General features: G+C 38.0%; 1 protein-coding gene across 2 annotated transcripts in view; it reads left to right on the top strand.

Annotated features, from left to right (window-relative positions):
- Positions 1 to 24,221, top strand: part of aig1 (androgen-induced 1 (H. sapiens)) — a 62,979-nt gene that overhangs the window by 17,416 nt on the left and 21,342 nt on the right. For both annotated transcript variants that reach the window (XM_079830485.1, XM_079830486.1), the window contains exon 3: positions 934 to 1,035. In XM_079830485.1, the coding sequence (XP_079686611.1) occupies positions 934 to 1,035 (102 nt within the window). The remainder of the gene's footprint in view (positions 1 to 933; positions 1,036 to 24,221) is intronic.

Here is a 24,221-nt window from a genome sequence, read left to right as displayed (position 1 = left end):
TCCTTAGTTGGTGTTATCTGCAGCTGTCCCACCTTGAGTGAAACACACAACTCTCCGAGAACTTGTTTAAGGCTACAGACAACGAACACATGTAAAAAAAAAAAAAGTCAGTAAAATAGGGCACAATGTACTGTATAAATATGAAGGAATTTTCCGTATTGTTTTTTACAGGTGCTTCACCTGTATTTTGAATTCCACATTGCATTAGTTTGTGTTTTAAGGGTTAACGGAAATTTCCGTAAAAAAATACTGGATAATGTACATTTTCCGTTTTTATTTTTTACAGTGTAGTTCTATTAAGAAAAGTATCAAAGATTATCAAACAAAAATGTGTTTAGGCTACTACAGAAAACCCTTACATACATAAAACCATAGAATTCGTTCTTTTTCACATGACTGTATGTATAATTAATTAAATTATCCAAAAATAGCTAGGCAAATTACTACACGGTCATGTCATATATAAAACAATTTTGGGGTAAACTTCCAGCAAAAACAGTTATATCATGATATAAAATTACTTGTATTGTGATACAAGATTTTGGTAATATCGCATATAACACAACATTTACTCATCTCAGTAATATTAAAGATATAGTTCACCCAAAAATGAAAATAGCCCATGATTTACTCACCCTCAAGTCATCCTAGATGTATATGACTTTCTTCTTTCAGACGAACACAATTGAAGTTATAATAAAAAATGTCCTGGCTCTTCCAAGCTTTATAATTTGCAGTGAATGTTGCTCTGTTTTTGAAGTCCATAAAAGTGCATCTATATCTACCATAACTGCTCCACACGGCTAAATGACTATAAAATGTAAACAATTATATTGTACAATATGCTGATAAAAGGAACTCAAACTGCTAACGGAATATGTTTTTGTGACCTGATGATTATTTTTCAGTTTCTTCTTTCTTTTCGCTTTGCAGTTTGTGGTGACTATGTTCTGGGCTCTTTACCTATATGACAGAGATTTGGTTTACCCAAGACTCCTGGACAACTTTATACCACAGTGGCTAAACCATGGCATGGTGAGTGGGAAATGCTTTTCTTTTCTTTTCTTTTCGAAAGTACAAGACTGTATATATACTTCACTCTCAGACAGGAACAAAAGAAAAAAAGCACATTTTGTTCTTTATAATCTCTCGGGCCACATTGACATCAGATGAGAAAATGGCAGTTGTTGTGCAATCCTTCACTTCAATCAGGTGGAACAAAAGCTCTTAGGTGGGGTCAAAAAGTGGCAAGTCTTGTTTTTATGACAGGTGAGCGTTCTGAATTGAAGTGTGCTGGCATTATTGTCTGGTGTGTAATTCCAGTAGCAAATAGCAAATGTGGCTCTGTTGGCATCAGTGAGCAAGAATGTTTACACACACACACACACACACACACACACACACACATATTGTTATAAATGCATCATTAATGTATCTACAGAAGTGAAAAGGTTTCACTGCAATTAGTCTAGAGGAGTCTCCACAAGAGATATTTAATAACCTAAACGCTTCCATATTGAATCCTTCTTTAATCTGCTGAAGTGGCCTTGACAAAAGAGGTTTTGGGACCTAGAGGCTTCTGATAGATTGATAGGAAATACAGCTCAGAATGAGGCTATTACTGGAAACGTGGTTGGATGTCTCAGCCGTCGCTAATCACAGGATGTATTCAGTTGACTTGGGTATAGCCCGGGGCCAATGACAACACACGTAGCGGTTGCTAAGGAAACATGTCTCGGTTATTAATCAAAATGAATGTAACCTTTGAGCCTAATCAGAAATCGCCTCTATCTTTTTAATGTGCAGTGGCATTGTGAAATCATATGCAATTGGATTTTCCACAGGGTTTTTAAACCTTTCAACATTTGTCATTAATACACATTAGAGAGTACATGATTTTGTTAGGTTTGGTTTTTAGGTATGTGCTAAAAACGTACATTTCTTTGTCTAATTTTTCCCTAATGTTACATCGGTGATTGGGTAGATTGTGAGCCAAAAATGGGTTGAGAGTCTGTTTTGGTCAAAGACTGCAGGGAAAAAGCAATGCAAATGATAAAAACAAAATGCAAACGTAAAAGCTATGATCATACATTGTTTGGATAGAAAGAAAAAAATGGCTCAACCTCAAATTTACATAATTAGGTGAGCCGATAATGCCAATTCAGGGTTTACTATGAAGAGAATGCTCTTTCCTGCTAGTCAGTGGTTTTCTCCAGCCAGCGATCAGTACAGTTGGGCTGCTGAGGGTTGACCCACGGGAGAGAACTACCTTCCAGCTGAGAACAATTTGTGCTATGCAAAACGTTCCAGATTATCCCGCCTGCGACCGAAAGAGGGTTACTCCATTGTAAATATTTTGAAGCATTCCATGGTACCACATTTGTTTGTTTACCCGTGCTGCTATGGCAACTGTCTTCTGTTCACTGGCTGCTCTGACAAAGAAACAGTGATTAAGCCTTGTTACTTTTTTAGGCAGAATCGAGCACAGTCAAAAGTCTGTGAAAAATAATATTTAAATATATATTTAAAAATTAAGACCATTTAGACAGTAAAACAACTTTAAATAAATAGAAATAATAAAAATGATAATAATAATAATGACGATGATAATAATAATAATAAAAATAAAATAAAAATCTTATTGGAAGTTATACAATTTATAAACTTAAATTCTAATATAAAAAAAAATATTTACAAATATTTTTAAAAAGAAGACAATTTAGACTGCTAAACAACTTTTGCATAAATAGAAATAATACAAAGAAAAATCATTTTCTCAAAATTATACAATTTATTAACTTACATAAATTATAACAATAAAATTATAATATACAAAAATACATATAAATATATTTATTTAGACTGCAAAACAACTTTGCAATAAATAGAAATGATAATAATAAAAAAGTCTTATACAATTTATTAACTTACATAAATTATAACTATTTATTATTAAAAATATTTTAAAAATGAAGACCATTTAGACTGCAAAACAACTTTTGCACAAATAATAATATTCTTAAAATTATAATATTAATATATTAACTATCATAAATTGTAACAACAAAATTATAATATTTACTAAATGATTAATAGATTACAATATAAGAATTATTATTTAATATAATATTTATAAGAAGAAGAAGAATTTGTATTATTATTATTATTATTATTATTATTATGATTATTATTATTATTATGTTTTGTATGGTTGTTGCAGTCTAATGATCATTTAATTATTGTGTCAGAAACACAAATATAACAAATTGATTTGGCATATTGGTTTAAAAAACATGGATATATCAATCTATCTCTAATTTATAGCATGTGCCCGTCAGTGAAACCCCCACAACAGGGCATTTATGAATCCTTTACAACTTGATTCACTGAAAGAGAGAAAGAGAGAGAGGCTGCTTTTCACAGGCTTCCTTAGAAATTAGGCCACAACAAACTATAATAGAGCTGGGCGACTGCTCCTTTTAAGTCATAGTATTTGAATACACTAGACATATTTATAGTTATGCATACAGCTCATATCTACAAAGTCCTTTGAAACCGTCAGGGACTCTCTAGATATATGTTGACACAAGAAAAAAATGTGTGAATATTAATCACATCACTAGAATGTAAAAACTTTGTCTCTGTAAGTGCAGACAGGAAGTGACATGAAAAGATAAGACACAAAAACACCATTTTCCCCCAAGTGACAAGGGAAAGGACATTTTCCCTGTTTTGAAGCTGTCAACGGCGTTGCTGTATATTTGGCAAGCCTATCAAGACTCATAATGTGGTGATAACAATCAAAACAGAGCCTCTTCAATAGGACTTAGCAGGCCGCTGGTAAACTTTCATGGCATCATCGGGAGGCAGTTTACCTGCGACAAAGTATCTGTGACAATAATCCCGTCTCTGCTTTGTGAGTACTCCGCCTGCAGAGAGAGACCTGTCAGAAGAGCGTTGCGCTGCTCTAATGTTAATGCCAGTGGCCTCCCGCTGAGCAGCCCCCACGTTCAAAGCGACTCGCTCCAAATGCACACCACAAATAAACATCTTACACCTACTCAGAAAAAAACACCACTGCTGCACGTCTCAAAATAAAAGGCCGACGTCCCACGTGAAGGTATTTTCTGGACTAGCCTACGTCTTTCTCAGTCTGAGCTCTTAGCGTTAACTTTCCTCATATTTAATTCAGAAGGTAGGTTCACGGTAGCTTTTAAACGATACAGGTCATTGTGCACGGGGGCTTTTATGACTGATTACCTGTGGTAAACAACCCCGAGATCTCCGTCGCGCTTTTATTCACACTGCTAATTGTCCGGGGGAAGCAAACACGATACACAGCAATTCCTTTTCCACAGCGTGACCTTGAACGCACTTGATTCTGCTAATTAATCATGCAGTAAGTTCAAAGCCGATATCATCAATATTTATGACCAACAGTTTCAAAACCTTCAAAAACAACAATTGCCGCAACAGAGAACAGGGATTTTTACACAAGCGTCCCAAGCAATATAGGTCAGTAATGAATGCCAGTTGCAATTCCAGCTTCTCTTGGCCTGCAAAGAAAAACTCACACTGAGAGAAACCAGACTTCGCAGGCCAACTCTTTTTTTAATTGTCTCTCAACCTGTCCTTCTTCTGGATTTGTGGGATGTTGTTTAGAGTAGAAAATAGCTGTGCCCACAGGCCAATTTGAAGAGTGCTCTCCTCCGAAAATTGTCTCTAACTGTACGCTCCCACTGTTTAGACTGTGGGGATAAGTGTTTCACCATTTACAGTAACAAGAATCCATCCTCCGAGAGAGAGAGAGGGGAGAAATACATCCATGTGACTGAAATCGATCAATGTCACAGTCCATGGCTGCGCTAAACTGATCCGGGCTTCTGATGCACTCCAGTGGTGTTTTCTCTGCATCTAATAACATGTTTGGTTTGCCACTGTCAGAGGAACCTCAGACAGACTAGTTTCTGCTTAACCAAGGGTATTACCCAGACCGTCTTTAGGATACCGCGAGGATAAGAACCAGATGTCAGAGCATATTAGACTTTTTTCAGGATCTGTTACACTTTTTATGAAAGAAAATGGTCAATTCTGTCATCATTTACTCACCCTCGTGTCAATACAAACCTGAATGACTTTTGTGGAACTCTGTCCAAACCGAGTCAATGGGGTAAGTGATGATAAAATACACCTAAATTCAATATTATTCTGGCATGAACTGGATGCAAACGACCCATCAATTATCAAACTGGCCAAGTATACAAACCAAAAGGGCTGTCTGACAACTAGGAATTACAACTTACGCAGGCTAGTAATCACTTGCAGTGCCCAGACCCTGATTCATATGCGTATTATTGACTGTATTAGTCTCCATTAATGTAAAAATAAGTCAGGCTGTTGACGGATTGCCACCTGGTGGTCGTTGCCAACTTGGGTACTGGTAGCGTACAAGCTCAGACTGTTATTCCCCAGATTGCTGCAAGATGCAGTATCATTTTAATGACATGTTAAAACAAGGCTCCCCTTCATTATGGCCATTGAGGTTTCCCTGCAAAAATCCTTTGTCCCGTGGCTTGGCATTCCTCGTATGCAATGAAGTAAAGTGAAGCAAAATAAATCATCATTTTTGTGGTATTTTCCACAGTGGAGTGCCACCGTCATCATCCATAGAACATTTACCAGCGGATTCTTTCATGCATCGCTGGAGAACGCGCGCTTTGATCTTATATCAGGCAGGCAGATCAACAAAAAAAGTGTCTCAGTTTTGTTGCAAAGAGTGTAGTACAGTCAGTGGTTGCACTGTTGAACATAAAGGAGATGTCAGTGTTATTATTGTTAACAAAAACTGAAATAAAAACATAAATGAAAATGCTTCAATGCTAACTAAAATAAAAATAACTACAACATTATTTCAGTATTAGTTTATAAGCCAGTGGTACATCAGTGGTATTCAAATGGTAGACCGCGACTTGATTACATCCGGACCACGAGACATAATTGCGCCATTTTACCATTTCTAGAGATTAAAGTGAAGCTCGTCAAAACAACGGAGTGATATACACCACAAGCGCTCAGGGTCGTTTACGGTAATGATCTTTTGGTGCTACATCCTCTAATATTTTAGCCAAACGCACTTCCTTTGATCAAGCCCTTTCCGCTCCATGCGTGTTATGTCCATAAAGCTTGTAAAGATGTGAAAAGGTTCACCCAAAAATTACAGCTCACCCAAAAATTACATTTCTGTCATTAAAGGGTTAGTTCACCCAAAAATGAAAATTCTGTCATTAATTACTTACCCTCATGTCGTTCGACACCCGTAAGACCTCCGTTCATCTTCAGAACACAAATGAAGATATTTTTGTTGAAATCTGATGGCTCTGAAAGGCCTCCATTGGCACAATGCACGGTACACTCTCAAGACCCATAAAAGGTACTAAATACGTCGTTACAAAGTCCATCTCACTACAGTGGTTATACAATAACTTTATGGAGTGACGAGAATAGTTTTTGTGCGCAAAAAAACCCTAAATAACGACTTATATAGTGATGACGATTTCAAAACACGGCATCATGAAGCTTCGAAGCGTTATGAATCAGTGAGTCGAATCATGATTTGGATCGCGTGTCAAACCGCCAAACTGCTGAAATTTGGCGATCCAAACTGCTGAATCGACTCACTGATTCATAACGCTTCGAAGCTTCATGATGCTGTGTTTTGAAATCGTCATCACTATATAAGTCGTTATTTAGGGTTTTTTTGCGCACAAAAACTATTCTCGTCACTCCATAAAGTTATTGTAGAACCACTGTAGTGAGATGGACTTTGTAACGACATCGTTAGTACCTTTTAAGGGTCTTGAGAGTGTACCGTGCAATGGAGGTCTTACAGGTGTCGAACGACATGAGGGTAAGTAATTAATGACAGAATTTTCATTTTTGGGTGAACTAACCCTTTAATTACTCACCCTCATGTCGTTCCAAACCCATAAGACCTTCGTTCATCTTCAGAACACAATGTAATATATTTTTGCTGAAGCTCTCTGACCCCTCCATAGACTGCAATGTAATTTCAACTTTCAAGGCCCAGAAAGGTATGACATTGTTAAAATAGTCCATGTGACTACAGTAGCAAAACATGATGAGGAGATTTTTTTTTTTTTTTTTCTGAAAACCTGCAGATAACGAGAATGCAGCAAAAACAATTATTGGACAATTTGGAAAATTATTTAGAGATGGCAAGGGAAGACAAAAAACTTTTAAACTAGGCACTAGGAAATTTTGTTTTGTGCTCATGGTGAGAGTTTTGATTATTAAATTATATACGTTATTTGTTTTTAGTAATGTATTACTTTGAGCAAAATGTTAAAAAAAAACTAATTGAGAGGTAAACCCTGCACCCCCAGTATGTTTTCTGTGCCATACACATGTCTAAATGTAAAAAAATAAACCATAGCCTGATAAAACATCTGATCTTTTTATATTCATATCCAGTTAGAAGACATATTTACTTTTTTGGTAAATATTGGTGAAAATTCTAAGACATCGCTGCTTTGGCTCTCGGGGGCCTATGATTCTCATCTTTGATGACTATTTTGAGTTGTTAAGATTTTTTTCTTTTACAGTATTGTCCGGACCTCCGCTGGGAAGGAAATATAGAGACCGGACCTCTTGGAACTGTAATTGAATACCCCTGCTCTACTAAAATAGAAACTAAATACTAAACACTAAAAAACAGTACAACTAAATAAGAAACTAGAAAACGACTTCAAGACTAACTAAAATAAAATAAAAAATAGGGGAGAGCGGGGCACAACCTTACGCTTTTTTACTATCTCAGTTTGTGTAAATTAACTTGGGGTTCAGAGTATTTATTTTTTCTCACATTAATTCCCCACATGTGTATTACAAATATGTGATTTTTCTTCATTAATACAGTGTATACTTTTTTCTTGATTTACCCCGAAAGAATGGAAGTGAAATGTGACAACATGCCCCATTGTAACATGTGAGGGGCACATTGTAACATGACCAAATGACAACTTAAAATGTTACCTGATATAATAAAAAAAAAATATACAAACTAAAATATTTTGTCAATAAAATACAATTATTAACTTTTTAAAATAAAATAATGACATTTTTTAATCATTAAAAATATACAGATTTTTTTGTTTGACAACAAACACATCGCTAAATACAGCTAAACAGCATAGTTAAAAATATAATAATAATTAATCTCAGTCTCTCAGTCATTATTCACCCTTTTCTCATGGTTTCTCAAAATAATTCATAAAAGTATAGAATATAATAGCGTAGTTCTAATAGGGGCTCGTTGTAACGCAGTGTTACAACACACCCCATCTGCCCAACTGGGATTTAAACCCGGCTTGTGTCTTCTGCTGTTAGATCAACATTAAAGAACGATCTCAACTGTTAAATAACATAATAAGATTAAAATAATATCAGATTTGTCTTGTTTTAACACAAAAAAAAGAGATGAAAAATAAACTTAAGTAAGAAATGTACTTTTGCTATGGTTAAATAAATGTTCTGTAATATCTTCCAAAGATTTTTTAATTCTGGTGCTATTTTTTCTCTAAATAATGTTGATATGGCAACTAGTAAATACACTAAGTTTCGTCATCCTGGCATGTGTGGAAAGTGTTAAACCATGTGTGTTACAACAAACCCTGCGTTAGGTTGTGCCCCGCGCTCCCCTCACTAATAAATGATTTAAATATATATATTTTATATCATATAATACACAAATGGGTAGGTTTAGGGATTGGATGGGGTTGGGTTACATGTTCAAACGTGTCTAAATAGTGTAAATAAAATAAATGTAAAATAAAATCATGCTGGCTGATTAAATTGAGAATAACTCTCCAACATGTCATAATGGCAAAATCCTAACTCAATATATAATTTCATCATGACGATAACGTTCCCATGGCCAACTCGTCTGTGTATGACGCCAAAGGTTTCTCAGTGAAATCAATAAAGCACCCCGCGCGTCGAAAAATGACGCCTAGGGGTGCCTTTAGCGTCTTCATTGTGACGTGGAAGGCAGTTGACCATGCTTCAGCTTTTGACGCCTTGGGAGTGAGAACGGGTTGCAAATGCATAAAAGTGTTTTCTATTTTTAGTTGAAAATGGTGTCGTTTTAGTTGAAAACGGCCCCCTAAAAAGCATTCTATTAACATGACTGCATCTCTGTAAATTCCCCTCATTGTGATTTAACCTTGTATGCTGTTCCGCATTACAGAGCGGCTGCTCTTGTTTTCTCTGTCATTGTGCTGTGGTGTTAGCGTTATCTTTTTTCTTGGAAACCATCTCACTCACTAAAGCTCTAGATTGACAGGAGGGATCTGGTTGTTTTGTCTGGCAAGCCTCCAGGCACTTACTAAGGACATAATGTGCTAAGGTCTTATGCAATGCGGCTTCGTTGGAAGTAACTCTACATAGTCAAGTCAAATGAAGTATAATACTGTATCCTTGTGTTTTATCAAAGACCTGTTACATTTTGTTTGAAAAACAAAAAGACATGCCACATCTAAGGGCTTTGACATCTTAAGCTGGATTTTCACAAATGCTATTTGATTATATCTGATTACAATGGTCAGGTCCTAATGCGTTATGGATTAAATTAAAGCAAGCCGTGATGGAGAGCAAATGAAAGCAGGATCAGTGCTCTGCATTAGAGTGTTGAGGGACAAATTAAGCCTAGATCAGCATCCTGTCATGTGATAGGCCAAAGAGCAGCTACCAAACCAACACACTTCTTGGCACAGGGAAATAAAAAGCCCCATCATGCCAGCACTGTATCCACGCTTGCCAGAGAGCATCCCTGCAGCTGTGCCAGGCGTATACTGAGCCAAAATAGCCTGTCATAACAAGAGATCATCTCCCCTAGAGACTGCCAGCAGAATCCAACGTTCTGTTCAAACGCAAAAACACAACTGCCTCAAATCAAGCAGACATGGGGGACATATTATGGTTTATTTTTACAAATTGTTCAATGAGTATTTGTGTGTATTTTTACGTAACGTTTTACTTGCACTTTCATACACACTGAAACGTACAATATTGACAGCAGTAAAACGTAAATTGTTCACGTATGAACAACTTTTAGACGTACAAATGTGTATGAATCCTTATTTATCAATATTAAAATAACACAAATATAGTTTATGTATTTAATCTCACTTTATTAACCAATGTCTTTGCTGCTGACCTTCTATTATCTATTATTATGCATCGCATTCTTCTGCAATCCAGAATGGCAGCACAGCCGAAAGGTTTGTTAGAGCTGCGCCCCTCTAGTCTGACGTCGTCATACTCAATTCTAGTCAGAATATGAGTTTGGTACTGCTCCACTGGGCTGTGATTATGAGGGATTTCAACCGAACCAGGAAAGGAAATGCCTCTGCACTCAATTGGATAGACCTATAACCAATCAGAGCAATGGAGCGACGAATAATTGTCAACGGAACTCAACTGCACGCACGCTGGAAGAAGTAGAAGAAGAAGATGAGTGTAAACAATCTTTGCCAGTGTTGTAAAAGTACTTACCAACACGATCATCATTTCTGAGAGAAATAGTAAAGGTGAATGCATATACCAACAAGTTCTCTGTTTAGGATTAGAACGAATTCAACCCAAGAGCTCTTTGGTGACGTGGATGATTACGTTATGGTTGATCATCTGTCCATCATCGTATAAAGCCTGCCCTGACAATTTGATTGGTCCGAACAGCTCTGGTTCGAGCATAGTTGCTCCACAACGGATCAAGTCCAGACCAAACTTTCCGACCTCAAATGGTGTGGGCAGGGCTAAGTTCGGCTGGCATCCAGGCTAGCGCCCCTTTACTGTAAAGGCGTGAAGCCTGAGGCTTAAAGCTACAATATGTTTTTTTTCGTCGCTAGGGGTCGCTAACCTCTTTAAAACAATAACAAAGGCGTAGATTGATGATGCAGTGAATGAGCGTGGAATCATGGAACTTGTCGTCAAACCGATGGATCTAATGTTTATGAGGAAATAATGTTTCTGGATGAGTGAATGCATTCATGTCTTTTAACATGCCTGTGGTATGAAGCAGGGCGTGATTACTAATAAGAGACAGATATCAGCGCCACACGCAAGTCCTGGGGATATAAAGAATTAAGGACATTTCATTCTACCAAACTACCCGCAACTGCTAAATTACTACTACTACAGTTCAGTTTATTTGACTAATTAAAATTGTGAGGAAACTCAATGCTGTTTCACTTGGTCTACACTATCTAAACTGCAGTTGAGTAAGTTGAAAGTTATAATGTTATTTTGTGTGTTAGTTTGTTGGCTGTATGAGATTCGCATATTGCCCCTTTAAGGCCCAGATACACTCATCGCAAAGTTCTTTTTCGTTCTTCGCTTAGGGGTGAAACGAAGTTTGAAATATGTGGACAGCAGTATAACTCTGAGGACAGCGTTTAGATGAATATGTGCTTGCTACTTTCCTCTCAATAACAAAATAAATACTATAAACTTGAGAAAACAGCAAGCATTTTTTATAAAGCATAATAAAAACTTCTGATCATAGCAATGTGGATATGTTTGCATGAGCTCTGCAATTCAGCTCTAGTAAAGTCACGTCACATTTATTTATATAGCACTTTATACAATAGATTGCTTAAAAACAAGCAGCTTTACCATATTAAACATGAAAAACCGTGTCAGTGTCTTGTTTCATCAGAAGTACAACGACTGAACAGGAGAAATTAACCAGAAAAGATTTCCTTGTGAAAGAAGGTGGAGCCTCCATGCACGCCAACCTACGTAATCGCCACTGACCAATGGCAGTACAAGGGAAGTTCGTTTTGGCCTGATTTTGTTCGAAATTATGTCACATCAGTTTGTTCTTCGATTTCATTTGAAGTATATTGCGGCCTTTATTCATTTAACTTTTGTTGTGAAAGGGCTTTTATATTTACCAAAAATAGAAGAAGAAAAATGTGTTATTAAAGGGTCATGAAACCCTAAACCACATTTTCTGAGATTTTAACAGAAGTATGTGTGCTGAACATCATTGAAGACAATGTTACCATCTGTTATGGTGATGATACACAGGGCAACTTTTTGAGCAATGTTACTAGGCAATGTTGCCGTCAACGGGCAACCAGGTAAAGTATCAAGATAGAAATTTGTTGCCCATTCCCAATGGGAAAGTGGCCAAGCAACATTGCTTTGTAACATTGCAGAATCTAGTGTTTTTTCCGCTTTGTATGAGTTTCTGCGTTGCCTACTTTCTCTTCAATAGATTCTGAGTCTTCACACAAACGCGATTAATCCACACTGTGAGTGTAACTGCTCTTTACGACCTTTTAACCGACCAAACGGCATATAAAATCTCCACAAAATAAGCCTCAAAAATTATCAAAGTCATGCAATATATATATATATATATATATAGATTTAAATGTTAGATTAAGAGAACAATTTGCGAATGGCTATGCATTTAACTGTCCATTGAATTATAGGTGTCACAGGATATACATATAAATATGTACAGGATTTGTGTAACGGTGAGCTTACAAAATCATGTGTATATTGTGTTGCGTGTAACTTAATGGTGATTTGCAGCATGCATTTGTGGGAAGCTTTGATGCTTTTAATGAGAGCGAAATAAAATAGTCTGAATCAGAAGCCGTTGATGTGCTGTCAGTCTCCCCTCGTCCCCCTCCACTCCGCCGCTAAACCACGCCCACTTTTATAGCATTTTTCAAAACTGTGGTGAGAACTGACGGCTGCTGAAACAGGGGGTTTCATGACCCTTTAAAAAACAAACAAGCAAGCCCAGCCCACACTGTAAAAAAATATTGTTGGTTTAACTTAAAAAGTAAGTTACCAGGTTGCCTTCAAATTTTGAGTTTGTTGAAATTAAAATTTTGCGTCAATACAAAAAAGGAGATTGGTTTAATAAAAAGAAACTCAAAATATTATGTTATCTGAACCCCATTAATTATTTAAGTTGATTTGACAAATGATAAAAAGTTGTGATAACAAATCATTAAAAAATATTTTACAGTGCAGATGAGAAAAAGTAACCAAATGCATTACTTTCTATAAAAAGTAACTATGTAATGCGATTAGTTATTTTTTAGGGAGTAACGCAATATTGTATTGCTTTCCCCAACACTGCTATCACGACAGGTGTCTAGTTGACAACTACATCAGGGGGCAGGTCCCTGTGGCCTCCCTGGACCTGTTTTTCATTGATACTCAGCTTGCTTTTAGCATGGGTTTCAGAGAACAAGACTTGTGGATGATGACATGAAAGACAATGAACAGTCACGCTTTCAGCCAAACCGAGGGCTCCTATCAACAAAACCTCCTCTGAGAGGCCACTCAAGGGCTATTATAAAACAGTTTTATGTTTACAAAAAAAACTTTAGGCAAAATGAGATATTAAGGCTATGTTCAGACTGCAGGCAATTTTGTTCTCAAATCAGATCTTTTCAGGCTGACTTTCTGCACTATTAATTGTGTGTCCAAACATAACCAACCTATCTACATGAGTTGCTTTGGTAATTACATTGGCGTACCCATGTATGTGACAAGGCTTTCAAAACGGATGCAGGAAAAATGGAGGTGCATCGAGTCGTGGTGCAGAACACCTGGAGTATTGTGATGTTCCGTGCTATATGCTGCCTTCACTTGCTATCGGAAATTTGATAATTCCCACTTCTGAAGTTGTGATTACGAGCTTGTTGTACACAACAAGTGCTTTGTGGTCGGAATGATCAGGAATCATGGACACCAGGGTTATTCTTGCCTATTAATTGGGAAAATATTATTAAAACCAAAATTATATGTAGTGTTTTTTGGGTATCAAAATTATTTCTGAACTTCCCAGTGGTAAACACGACATCAGAGGGCGTTCACGTGCAATGTTTACCTAGGTAACTCGTATTTACGATAATTCCAATAACACGTGAAAGCAGCTGTACACTCTAAAAAAAAAGGGAACTTTTTTAGTGCTTCTTCAGCGGTTCTTCAGAGGTTCTTTGACTAAGGTGCTATATAGCACCTCAGAAGAACCACTGAAGCACCAAAATTGGTGCTATATAGCACTAAAAAAGGTTCCCCTATGATTACGAGCCAAGAACCATTTTTGGTGCCATATAGAACCTTTTTTTTTGAGTGTAGTCACGGCTGAAATCTTTGGACATACCGTACCGGTGTTATCATTGTGTGTCATGTTAAGAGTTGCACAAATTTGAAACCCGATTTGAGCAGGAAGAGCGTCCAGACTGAAACACATCTGTAAAAATATGATTGGAATCGCATTTCAAACCACCTCCAAATGTGGTTTGAATCAGATTTCAAATCAGATTTTTTTTTTTTTCAGACTGGAAAAGGTCTAAATATGCAAATATTTATATATATATATATATATATATATATATATACATTTGCAGGCAGTCTGAAAATAGCCTTAAGGTGATGATACACAGGGCAACTTTTTGAGCAATGTTGCCGCCAACGGGCAACCAGGTGAGACACAGGGCCCACGACCGATCTAAAGTATCCAGATAGAAATTTGCTACCCATTCTCAATAGGAAAGTGCCCAAGCAACATCGCTCAGCAACATTGCCCGGCAACATTGCTCAAAATAGTTGCCCCGTGTATCATCACCTTTAGTCTTGTTTTCAGAGAAATATAACTTTAGTGAGATTTGCTTAAAACAAGTTTTTTTTTCATACCCCACTGGCAATTTTTTCTCATTTTAAGCATAAAAATCTATATTATTTACATACATTTCTCTGAAAACAAGTCTTGTAAGGATGTTTAGATTTACATTGTATCCCTACTCCAACTAAAAAATATCATGCACATTTTTGGCTTGAGATGTGCTAGTAATTAAACTAATACAAATTATAATATCTATATAAAATCTGCAAAAATTAAGGCCTCACATTGACCTTTCTTAGTAAAAGCAGACACTTAGGTTAATCCTTTCAAATATTCAGCTGTGCATGTCCGTATCATCAGGGTGAACCGGGAGGTTTCAGCTGACAGTCATTGTGATTCGATGTGGTCTGAACTGGTTTTACATGGAGCAGAGGAAACAGATGTGTTTTTCTGCAAAGATCAAGAGACAGATTGGGTTTTCACAGAACAAACCCAAAGTCTTAAACAACTGGTGCAAAGAGGCAAAAAACGACTATGTTCAATGATATTGATTCTCTACGGGAAAATAGTCTTTGAAGTGCTTTCTGTTCAGCTATTTCCTTTGGTTTCCGTAAGTGCTGGCGGAATACTTTATAAAAATCAATAATTGCAGGTCCATTTTTCTGGACGCTAATATTTCACGGCATGGCGGTGTACGATGTCACCCTTGTACTCATGATTGAGTTGCCATGTTGAGCCTGGAAAAGTTACTAGGTGAAGTTCCTCCATCCAAACCCCGTCATTAAAACGAGTGCATAGCTGGCTTGCTAGCTCATCCTTAACAACTGGGAAAATATTTACCCATCTCAACCCATTGAAAGACGGCCGTTTTGTAGTTTGCTTTCTTGCCCGTTGTTGACAAAGTTGGCGAAGAAGTTTTCACATTGGAGGGGCTGGAAAACGTCTCTTGCTGAGAATTCTTGGAGTATACTCGACAGTAGAGCAACCAGTAACCCCTGCTTTTAATTTGCGCATAGAAACATCTGTGTTCACACCAGTTTTGGTATTGCAGGCTGCCAGTGAAGTGCGATCAGCAGTGCATAATGAGCTTGTGAAATCTCGTCATGTGCCTCATACCGAAAAAGTAGTCTCACGCATTACACTGGAGTCTTCAGCACTTGGTCTTGCACAAAACTTGCTCACAGTTTTATGCCTAGTAATTCTATTTCACTATCCGTTCTGTTATCATGGACCAGGTGTCAACAACAGTATTTATAAGTGAAGTAACTTAATGTATCGATCGTTTGGATGAATACTCACCTTTTTAAAAAATAACAAGTCTTTCGTTTATACAGTAAGTGAGAAATGTAGCTTAAAAATTAGATACCCTAAAACAAAGCTGAAAAATGTCCATTGCAAAACAACTTATCATATATATAATTTTTTAATTATTGTTTAACTAAATGATCATTCAACTGCAACAAAAAATAACATATTATTATTATTATTAATTTTATTAGCAAGACACTGAATAAATAACATTAACACTGAGATTATGTTTATTATTAGTAGTATTAGTAGTAGTAGTAGTAATAATACATGTTAATTGGTCATTTTTTAATGATTTTTTAACTAAATTATCATTCAATTGCATTATAAATAAATATTATTAATAATTAATATTATTATTAATTTTATTAGTAACACTAATTAGTTATTAGTAACAAGCTGAATAAATAACAATAACACTGAGATGATATTTATTATTATTATAACAATATAGGCTCCAGCATCCTTGTGACCCTGCAAAAGGATAAAGCAGTTTGGAAAATTGGATTGATAAATTATATTAATAATAATAATAATAAACTCATTATACATCTTTTTTCAGTCTAATGATATTTTATTTAAAACAAATACAAATAATTTCTGCATATTGATTATCGATGACTGATTATTATTATTATTTTAATTATTATTAAAATTCTAAATAAATAACAATAAATCAGGGAGTGTTGATTAATAATAAGAAACTCATAATTCATATAGACACTATATTGCCAAAAGTATTGGGACACCCCTCCAAATCATTGAATTCAGGTGTTCCAATCACTTCCATGGCCACACGTGTATAAAATCAAGCACCTAAGCATGCAGACGCTTCTACAAACATTTCTGTAGTCAATTAGCCTACAAATCTAGACGCACCCTAGCGGCAGCAAATGTAATTGCAGCCAGGGTCATCTAGCAACTCTCCGTTGGCGTGCGAGCTGGAGAAAACAAACTCTGGTGAGGCCAATCACATCATGTATAGAGTCGGTGGGCGGGTTTAACATAATGACGGCTACTTGTAAACAAAGAAGCTGGCGAACAGCGGTCTTTCGAATCAGCTTTGGCCGCGACTCTGGAAGACTTGGAGTTAAGCTTTTCTTTGAGAAAAAACAAAGAACGGCACTGAAGTCATTCTTAAGAAAGGAAGATGTGTTCGGAGTTTTGCCGACCGGATACGGCGAAAGTTTAATCTATCAACTAGCTCCGCTTCACCTTCTTCATTGCTCTGTGTTTGGTTGTAGCGCTATCCAATTGCATGCAGAGGGAATTTGAAAGACAACCGTTTACCCCGCCCCTCGGATTGAGCCCTGCCAATGGTGTGTTCCCAGACCCAACATCTTGATGTGGGTCTGGCTTGTCAGGCTAGCAGTCAATAGCTAAAGACTTCCAAACTTCGTGTGACCTTCAGATTATCTCAAGAACAGTGCGCAGAGAGCTACATGGAATGGGTTTCTATGGCCGAGCAGCTGCATTCAAGCCTTACATCACCAAGTGCAATGCAAAGTGGATACGTGTTGTCTGGAGTGACGAATCACGCTTCTCTATCTGGTAATCCGATGGACGAGTTTGGGTTTGGCGGTTGCCAGGAGAACGGTACTTGCCTGACTTCATTGTGCCAAGTGTAAAGTTTGGTGGAGGGGGGATTATGGTGTGGGGTTGTTTTTTCAGGTGTTGGGCTTGGCCCCTTAGTTCCAGTGAAAGGAACTCTTAACGCTTCAGCATACCAAGACATTTTGGACAATTTCATGCTCCCAAATTTGTGGGAACAGTTTGGGGATGACCCCTTCCTGTTCCAACATGGCTGCGCACCAGTGCACAAAGCAAGGTCCATAAAGACATGGATGAGCGAGTTTGGTGTGAAGGAACTTGATTGGCCTGCACAGAGTCCTGACCTCAACACCTTTGGATGAATTAGAGCGGAGACTGTGAGCCAGGCCTTCTCATCCAACATCAGTGCCTGACCTCACAAATGCGCTTCTAGAAGAATGGTCAAAAATTCCCATAAACACACTCCTAAACCTTGTGGAAAGCCTTCCCAGAAGAGTTGAAGCTGTTATAGCTGCAAAGGGTGGGCCAACTCCATATTAAACCCTACGGATCAAGAATGGGTTCATTCAGTGGGAATGTCATTAAAGTGCATGTAAAGGCAGACGTCCCAAAACTTTTTGCAATATAGTGTATATTGCAGTCTAATGATCATTTCTTTAAAGCAATCGTAAATCATTTATGCATTTTGATAATTATCATTGATTATCGGTGATGATGATATACATTTTATTATTATGACACTGAATAAATAATAACACAGATGATGATGATGATTATTACTACTACCAACAATACATTTATAATCATATTTTTGCAGTTTAATTATCATTTATTTAAAACAATTAAAAATAGTTTCTTTATATCAGCCATAAAAAGGCTACATCCGTCAATCTGTAATTCAGTAATTGTATCTCACCATTCGTTCTGCTATCAGAGAGTGTTTGACACTCGAGCGGCATCAATCTGAAGTGCATGCGGCACTTTCACTAGAACGGGAGGATATGGAGTCAATCCTGGGAGTGTTTGACAAGGCCTGTCCTGCTTATAGTTCAGGGTCCTCTGAGTGAGTTGTGCTGTTTTGTGGGAGGGGATTTTCCGCAGACAGTCCAGGCACGCTTGCCAAAACCACAAGACTCCATGAGCTTCTCAGCCTGGTGGTCAGAGAAAGAAAGCTGCCATGGTAAATTAAGACAGGGGCCCACAAACACGAGCTAAAAAAAAACAAGTCTGGGTCACATTCAAGCTCATCTCAGTGGTGAAAAATGCACCGTCAGGCCAAATCTACTGATACCCATCCAGCTGAGCAGGGACCTAAACAGGCTCTTCTTGTGGTTGTGGCTGTTTGCAGTCCAGCTCAGGGAGGTATTTTGTGGGGATTCACTCTGCCGAGGGGAGAAGGGCTAAGAGGTCACGCAAGCCCCTGTTGACTGGGAACCGTGGGGAGTATGTCACAACCAGCCTGGGAGGTTAAGCAGGGAAACCCAACACCCGACCTTGGGAGCACTCTCTCCGTCACACTATACCCTCTGTGAGCCTTCTATCAGGCGGCCCGCTGCACAGTTAGCACGCATATCTCCTGTTCGGGTTCCACAGGGCTCTGCCGCTTTGACAGGTCGGGGCAAGCTGGACTGTGATAAGACGGCAGTGTAAAGTGAATCATGGGCCCTAAACCAACTGGCTCATCTGTCACAAGTAACTCTATCCAATACCAAACAAGCTGTAGTAGGTGTATTTATGACATCCCATTAATCATAGTTGTCTTGTCTTTTCAAAAAGAACAACTGCTCTCTTTGCACAAACACTAATCACTATCAATTTCCAAGAAGAGCATTTTTGTAGGCCTCTTTGGTGTGGTGTATTTTCTATATTCTATTTGCTTTGTCTTTTTTTGTCAGCAATGACAAAAAGGGATGTAAATATATGTTCTGACACTGATTCAATTTGATTACTTTTGTTTGCCTTATACAAAATGTTCAATAGCATTCATTCCCATTTGATTATTTTGGAGTGATTCATAATTATTTTCATAAATACACCTATCAGGCATAACATTATGTTATGTTGTCCTAATATTGTGTTGGTCCCCCTTTTGCTGCCAAAACAGCCCTGACCCGTCGAGGCATAGACTCCACTAGACCCCTGAAGGTGTGCTGTGGTATCTGGCACCAAGATGTTAGCAGCAGCTCCTTTAAGTCCTTTAAGTTGCGAGGTGGGGCCTCCATGGATCAGACTTCTTTGTTCAGCACATCCCACAGATGCAGATGCCCACATCTGAGGAAGATCTAAGGAATTTGGAGGCCAAGTCAACACCTCAAACTCGTTGTTGTGTTCCTCAAACCATTCCCGAACCATTTTTGCTTTGTGGCAGGGCGCATTATCCTGCTGTAAGAGCCACAGCCACCAGGGAATACCATTTCCATGAAAGGGTGTACATGGTCTGCAACAATGCTTAGGTAAGTGGTACATGTCAAAGTAACATCCACATGGATGGCATTTCCCAAAGCAACACTGCCTTCTTCCCAAAGAGCATCCTGGTGCCATGTGTTCCCCAGTTAAGCGACACACATGCACCTGGCCATCCACGTGATTCATCAGACCAGGCCACCTTCTTCCATTGCTCTGTGGTCCAGTTCTGATGCTTACGTGCCTGCTGTTGGCACTTTCGGAAGTGGACAGGGGTCAGCATGGGCACCCTGACTGGTCTGCGGCTTTGCAGCCCCATATGCAACAAACTGCGATGCACAGTGTATTCTGACACCTTTACTGGTGTATATGTGACCACTGCAGACCATGAACATCCCACAAGATTTACAGTTTTGGAGATGCTCTGACCCAGTCGTCTAGCCATCACAATTTGGCCCTTGTCAAACTTGCTCAAATCTTTACGCTTGGCCATTTTTCCTGCTTCTAACACATCAACTTTGAGTGTCAGGGTTTGTTGAAGGGATGAGGCGCGAGGACTCAGAGATGCAGAGGAATGGGCTTTTTAATGATAATAATAAAACAAAAAACAAGACAAAACAAAAACTACCCCGAGGGGGAAAAACAGACTTGACTTGACTTGACTTGACTTGACTTGACTTGACTTGACTTGACTTGACTTGACTTGACTTGACTTGACTTGACTTGACTTGACTTGACTTGACTTGACTTGACTTGACTTGACTTGAGCAGGGAAACATGAGGTGGTGACGACGATTCCGCACTGGACTGCAAACACAAGGAGATTAAATAGGGAACAAACAAAAGAGGGTAACGAGGGAAGACAGGTGGGGCAAATTAACCAAAAATCAGGAAACAAGGTGGGCGGGGTTAGACAATGGACACGAGCACATGGCACAAAGAAACACTTAACAAGACATGTGCTCACACCAAACATGACATGAACATGCAACTAATGAGAACTCATCAGCTGCATGTTCACACAAAACATGACGTAGCACGTAGCCAGTGAAAAACACCAACCACGTGCTACACAACATAAGACAAAACATAACATGAAAGCACACGGCCGATGTAAACATGAACCGTGTGCTACACAGACAGAAGAGCACACGCTCACGTGACAAGACAGAGTGACAAAAACACGCGGAGCATGAATGTCCGAATCCCAACACAAAACTGAAACCCAAACTAGACCGAAGTGCTGGGATCCGAACACCATGCCCGCACACGAAACACAAGGACAGAAGAGCACGCAGCTAGAGCATGCTCAAAGCTGCGCACTCACACAAGACAAGACAAACAATACAGGAGTGTCAGGGCTCTGTCACAAACCAAGAGTAAACTAGACCGAAGTGACAGAACCCTGACATTGAGGACAAAATGTTAACTTGCTGCCTAATATATCCCACCCACTAACAGGTGCCGTGATGAAGAGATAATCAGTGTTATTTGCTTAACCAGTCAGTGGTCATACACCTGATCGGTGTATGCTGCTGAATACATAACTAGAAAGATATTTCACATGTAGACAAAATAATACACCAAAAATGTACTCTACTGTTCAAACATTTGGGGACAGTATGATTTTTTTTAAATAAATGAATACTTTTATTCAGAAAGAGCTTATTAAAAGTAACAAAAGTGTCTTTAAAGACATTTATAATGTTACAAAATCGATATCTCTTTCTCAAAGAAATGCTGTTCTTTTGAACAATGCTGTTCTGAACTTATTATTGAAAATAATAAGAAATGTTTCTTGAGCAGAAAATCAGCATATTAGAATGATTTCTGAAGCATCATGTGACGCTGAAGACTGGAGTAATGATCTTGAAAATTCAGCTTTGCCATCACAGGAATAAATTACATTTTAAAATATATTCAAATAAAGATGTTATTTTAAAATTGCAACTATATTTAACAATATCATTGACTATTTTTGATCAAATAAATGCATATAGTAATGCATAATGCATATAAATGCAAAAACCGACCCCAAACTTTTGAATGGTAGTGTAATTTTAGATACATGTTGATCCAATAAAAAAGAAAGGATAATATTGTGACGCTAAATCAAGCTACATTAGAATGAACAACTATACTGTATATTAATGGCACTTTACAGCTAATTTCTAATATTCTAGAATACACATAATAAATAAATCCCATTTGGGAAAGAAAATGACAAAAAAATACTTACTTTGGTCAAATTAATAAATAGTGAAAGTAATCTGTGGTGGCGTCTGTAACACATGGGGTATTATTATAGTCATCATAATCGATTACTAAATTCCATTATTAATGCATTGAGTTTTTATGATCAGATAGATGCATCATGATATATTTTTATACCCCTCTTGACAAACTATGTCCTAGGTTCAAGTACAGAGTGGCAAACCAGAGCCAAACACTAATGTGGCAGTTGCTGAAGCCTTGACACTTTGACCACAGAATGTTGAGTTGAATCCCAACCGGGGCGCAGCTGTGAAATCCTCGCATACGCCGTCTCACCACTGTCAGAAAACAAAACCAAGAAACTGTGCTGCTTAACAGACTCCAGGAGCTGGAAGGTTTGGGCAAAGGTTCTGCCAATGAGCATATTCATCTGGAGCGCTCCATATCATGAAATAACTATCAGTGTCAGTGAGCATTAAACTATAGCTTATCATTGATCACAAAGGATTAAGTGTGATCACCATGCAGGCAGAGGGCTGTTCATGGAGCTTTAGCTTTTGCACCCACAGATATAATCTCTCTTAGTCTCGCTTTTCCCACATTGGCCAAATTTGGTCTATTCCGAGATCTGGCAGATGTGCATCCATAACCACAGCTTATAATTGCATGTGAGGTTATGATTATCATCATTTTCAATGAAACAGACACAATGTATGTGAAGAGAGGGTCCTGAGGTCATGCTGAACACTATTCCCAGATGCAAGGCTGCGCTCGGTCTGTGAAGGAAAGTGTGTGAGACATTTTATGATGGAGATGGAGTCAAGCAGAAAGAAACTAATAAAGTGAAGCAATAGTAGTGTGCTTTATGTCAGAGGTCATGTCAATAACATTTGAATTTTAATATTGTATAAAAGTAAAAGTGTAAAATATCTCAATCTTCTTTAATCTAGATGTGTGAGTGTGTGACCCGTGCTGGCAAAATGTGTCGCAATGAGTAAAATATAGCTTCCGGCGGATCGCATTCCGTATTAAACTTAGGAAGAAAGTGTAACACCGCTCGCGCTTCAAAACGCCTATGCCACGTCAGACGTCATCATCGCGCCAGTTACACCAGTTTTCCGAAGATGAATACGAAGGGCGGTCTGCCGAGAACTAGATATTTTACATTACGTGTTAAATATGAATATTTTTCTTACAAAAACCCATTGATTTGCTTCAGAAGGCATTTATTAACCCCCCGGAGCCAAGTGGATTACCTTTATAATGGATGGATGCACTTTTTTGGGCTTTACATTTTGGGCTCCCATTCACTGCCATTATAATGCTTGGAAGAGCCAGGATATTGTTTAATATAACTCTGATTGTATTCGTCTGAAAGAAGAATGTCATATACACCTAGGATGGCTTGAGGGTGAGTAAATCATTGGGTAATTTTCATTTTTGGGTGAACTATCCCTTTAATAAACTCATTTTTGTGAAAACCTACACTGTAAAAAAATGCTTTTAAAAAAACAGCCAAATTTTGACAGTAACATGCTGATTTCCAATAAAACAGTAATATACCGTAGAAAATAATGCATTATGGGTAATATTATGTCATTTTCGAGAAAATAGCCAACAGGAATATACTGTGAATTAACAGCGCTCGAAGTCGACACTCAGAGGCTGTGCTCCAAATCACACCCTATACCCTCATTCACTATTCCCTACACTAGTTCACTGATATAGTCCACTTGACAGAGTGAGCGAAAAGAAGTGAGTGAATTCAGACACTGATGAACACCTGCTGTTATCGCTGAAGGAAAGAGAAACATGAACAGAAAAAAGTTGATTTCATCAACTGAAGATAAAAAAAGACCATTAAATCTCTGAATATCTCAGCAGAGGAGGATTAAACAACTCCACAAACAGCATTAGCAGCTTCACACATTACTAACCAGCCTGACTTTATTTCTGTCAGACGTCTACAGAAGCCCTTATTGAGAATTGACTACACATTACGCGTTTGCAGTTTATATTAAGAAATGTTCCTTTTCAGTGGACTCAAATGAAATAGGTTTACAGTACAAAC

The sequence above is a fragment of the Gobio gobio genome (genome assembly GCF_949357685.1).
Source record: "Gobio gobio genome assembly, chromosome: 12".
Taxonomy (NCBI): domain Eukaryota; kingdom Metazoa; phylum Chordata; class Actinopteri; order Cypriniformes; family Gobionidae; genus Gobio; species Gobio gobio.
The sequence above is the reverse complement of the archived record's forward strand: the minus strand, read 5'-3'. Positions and strand labels throughout refer to the sequence as shown.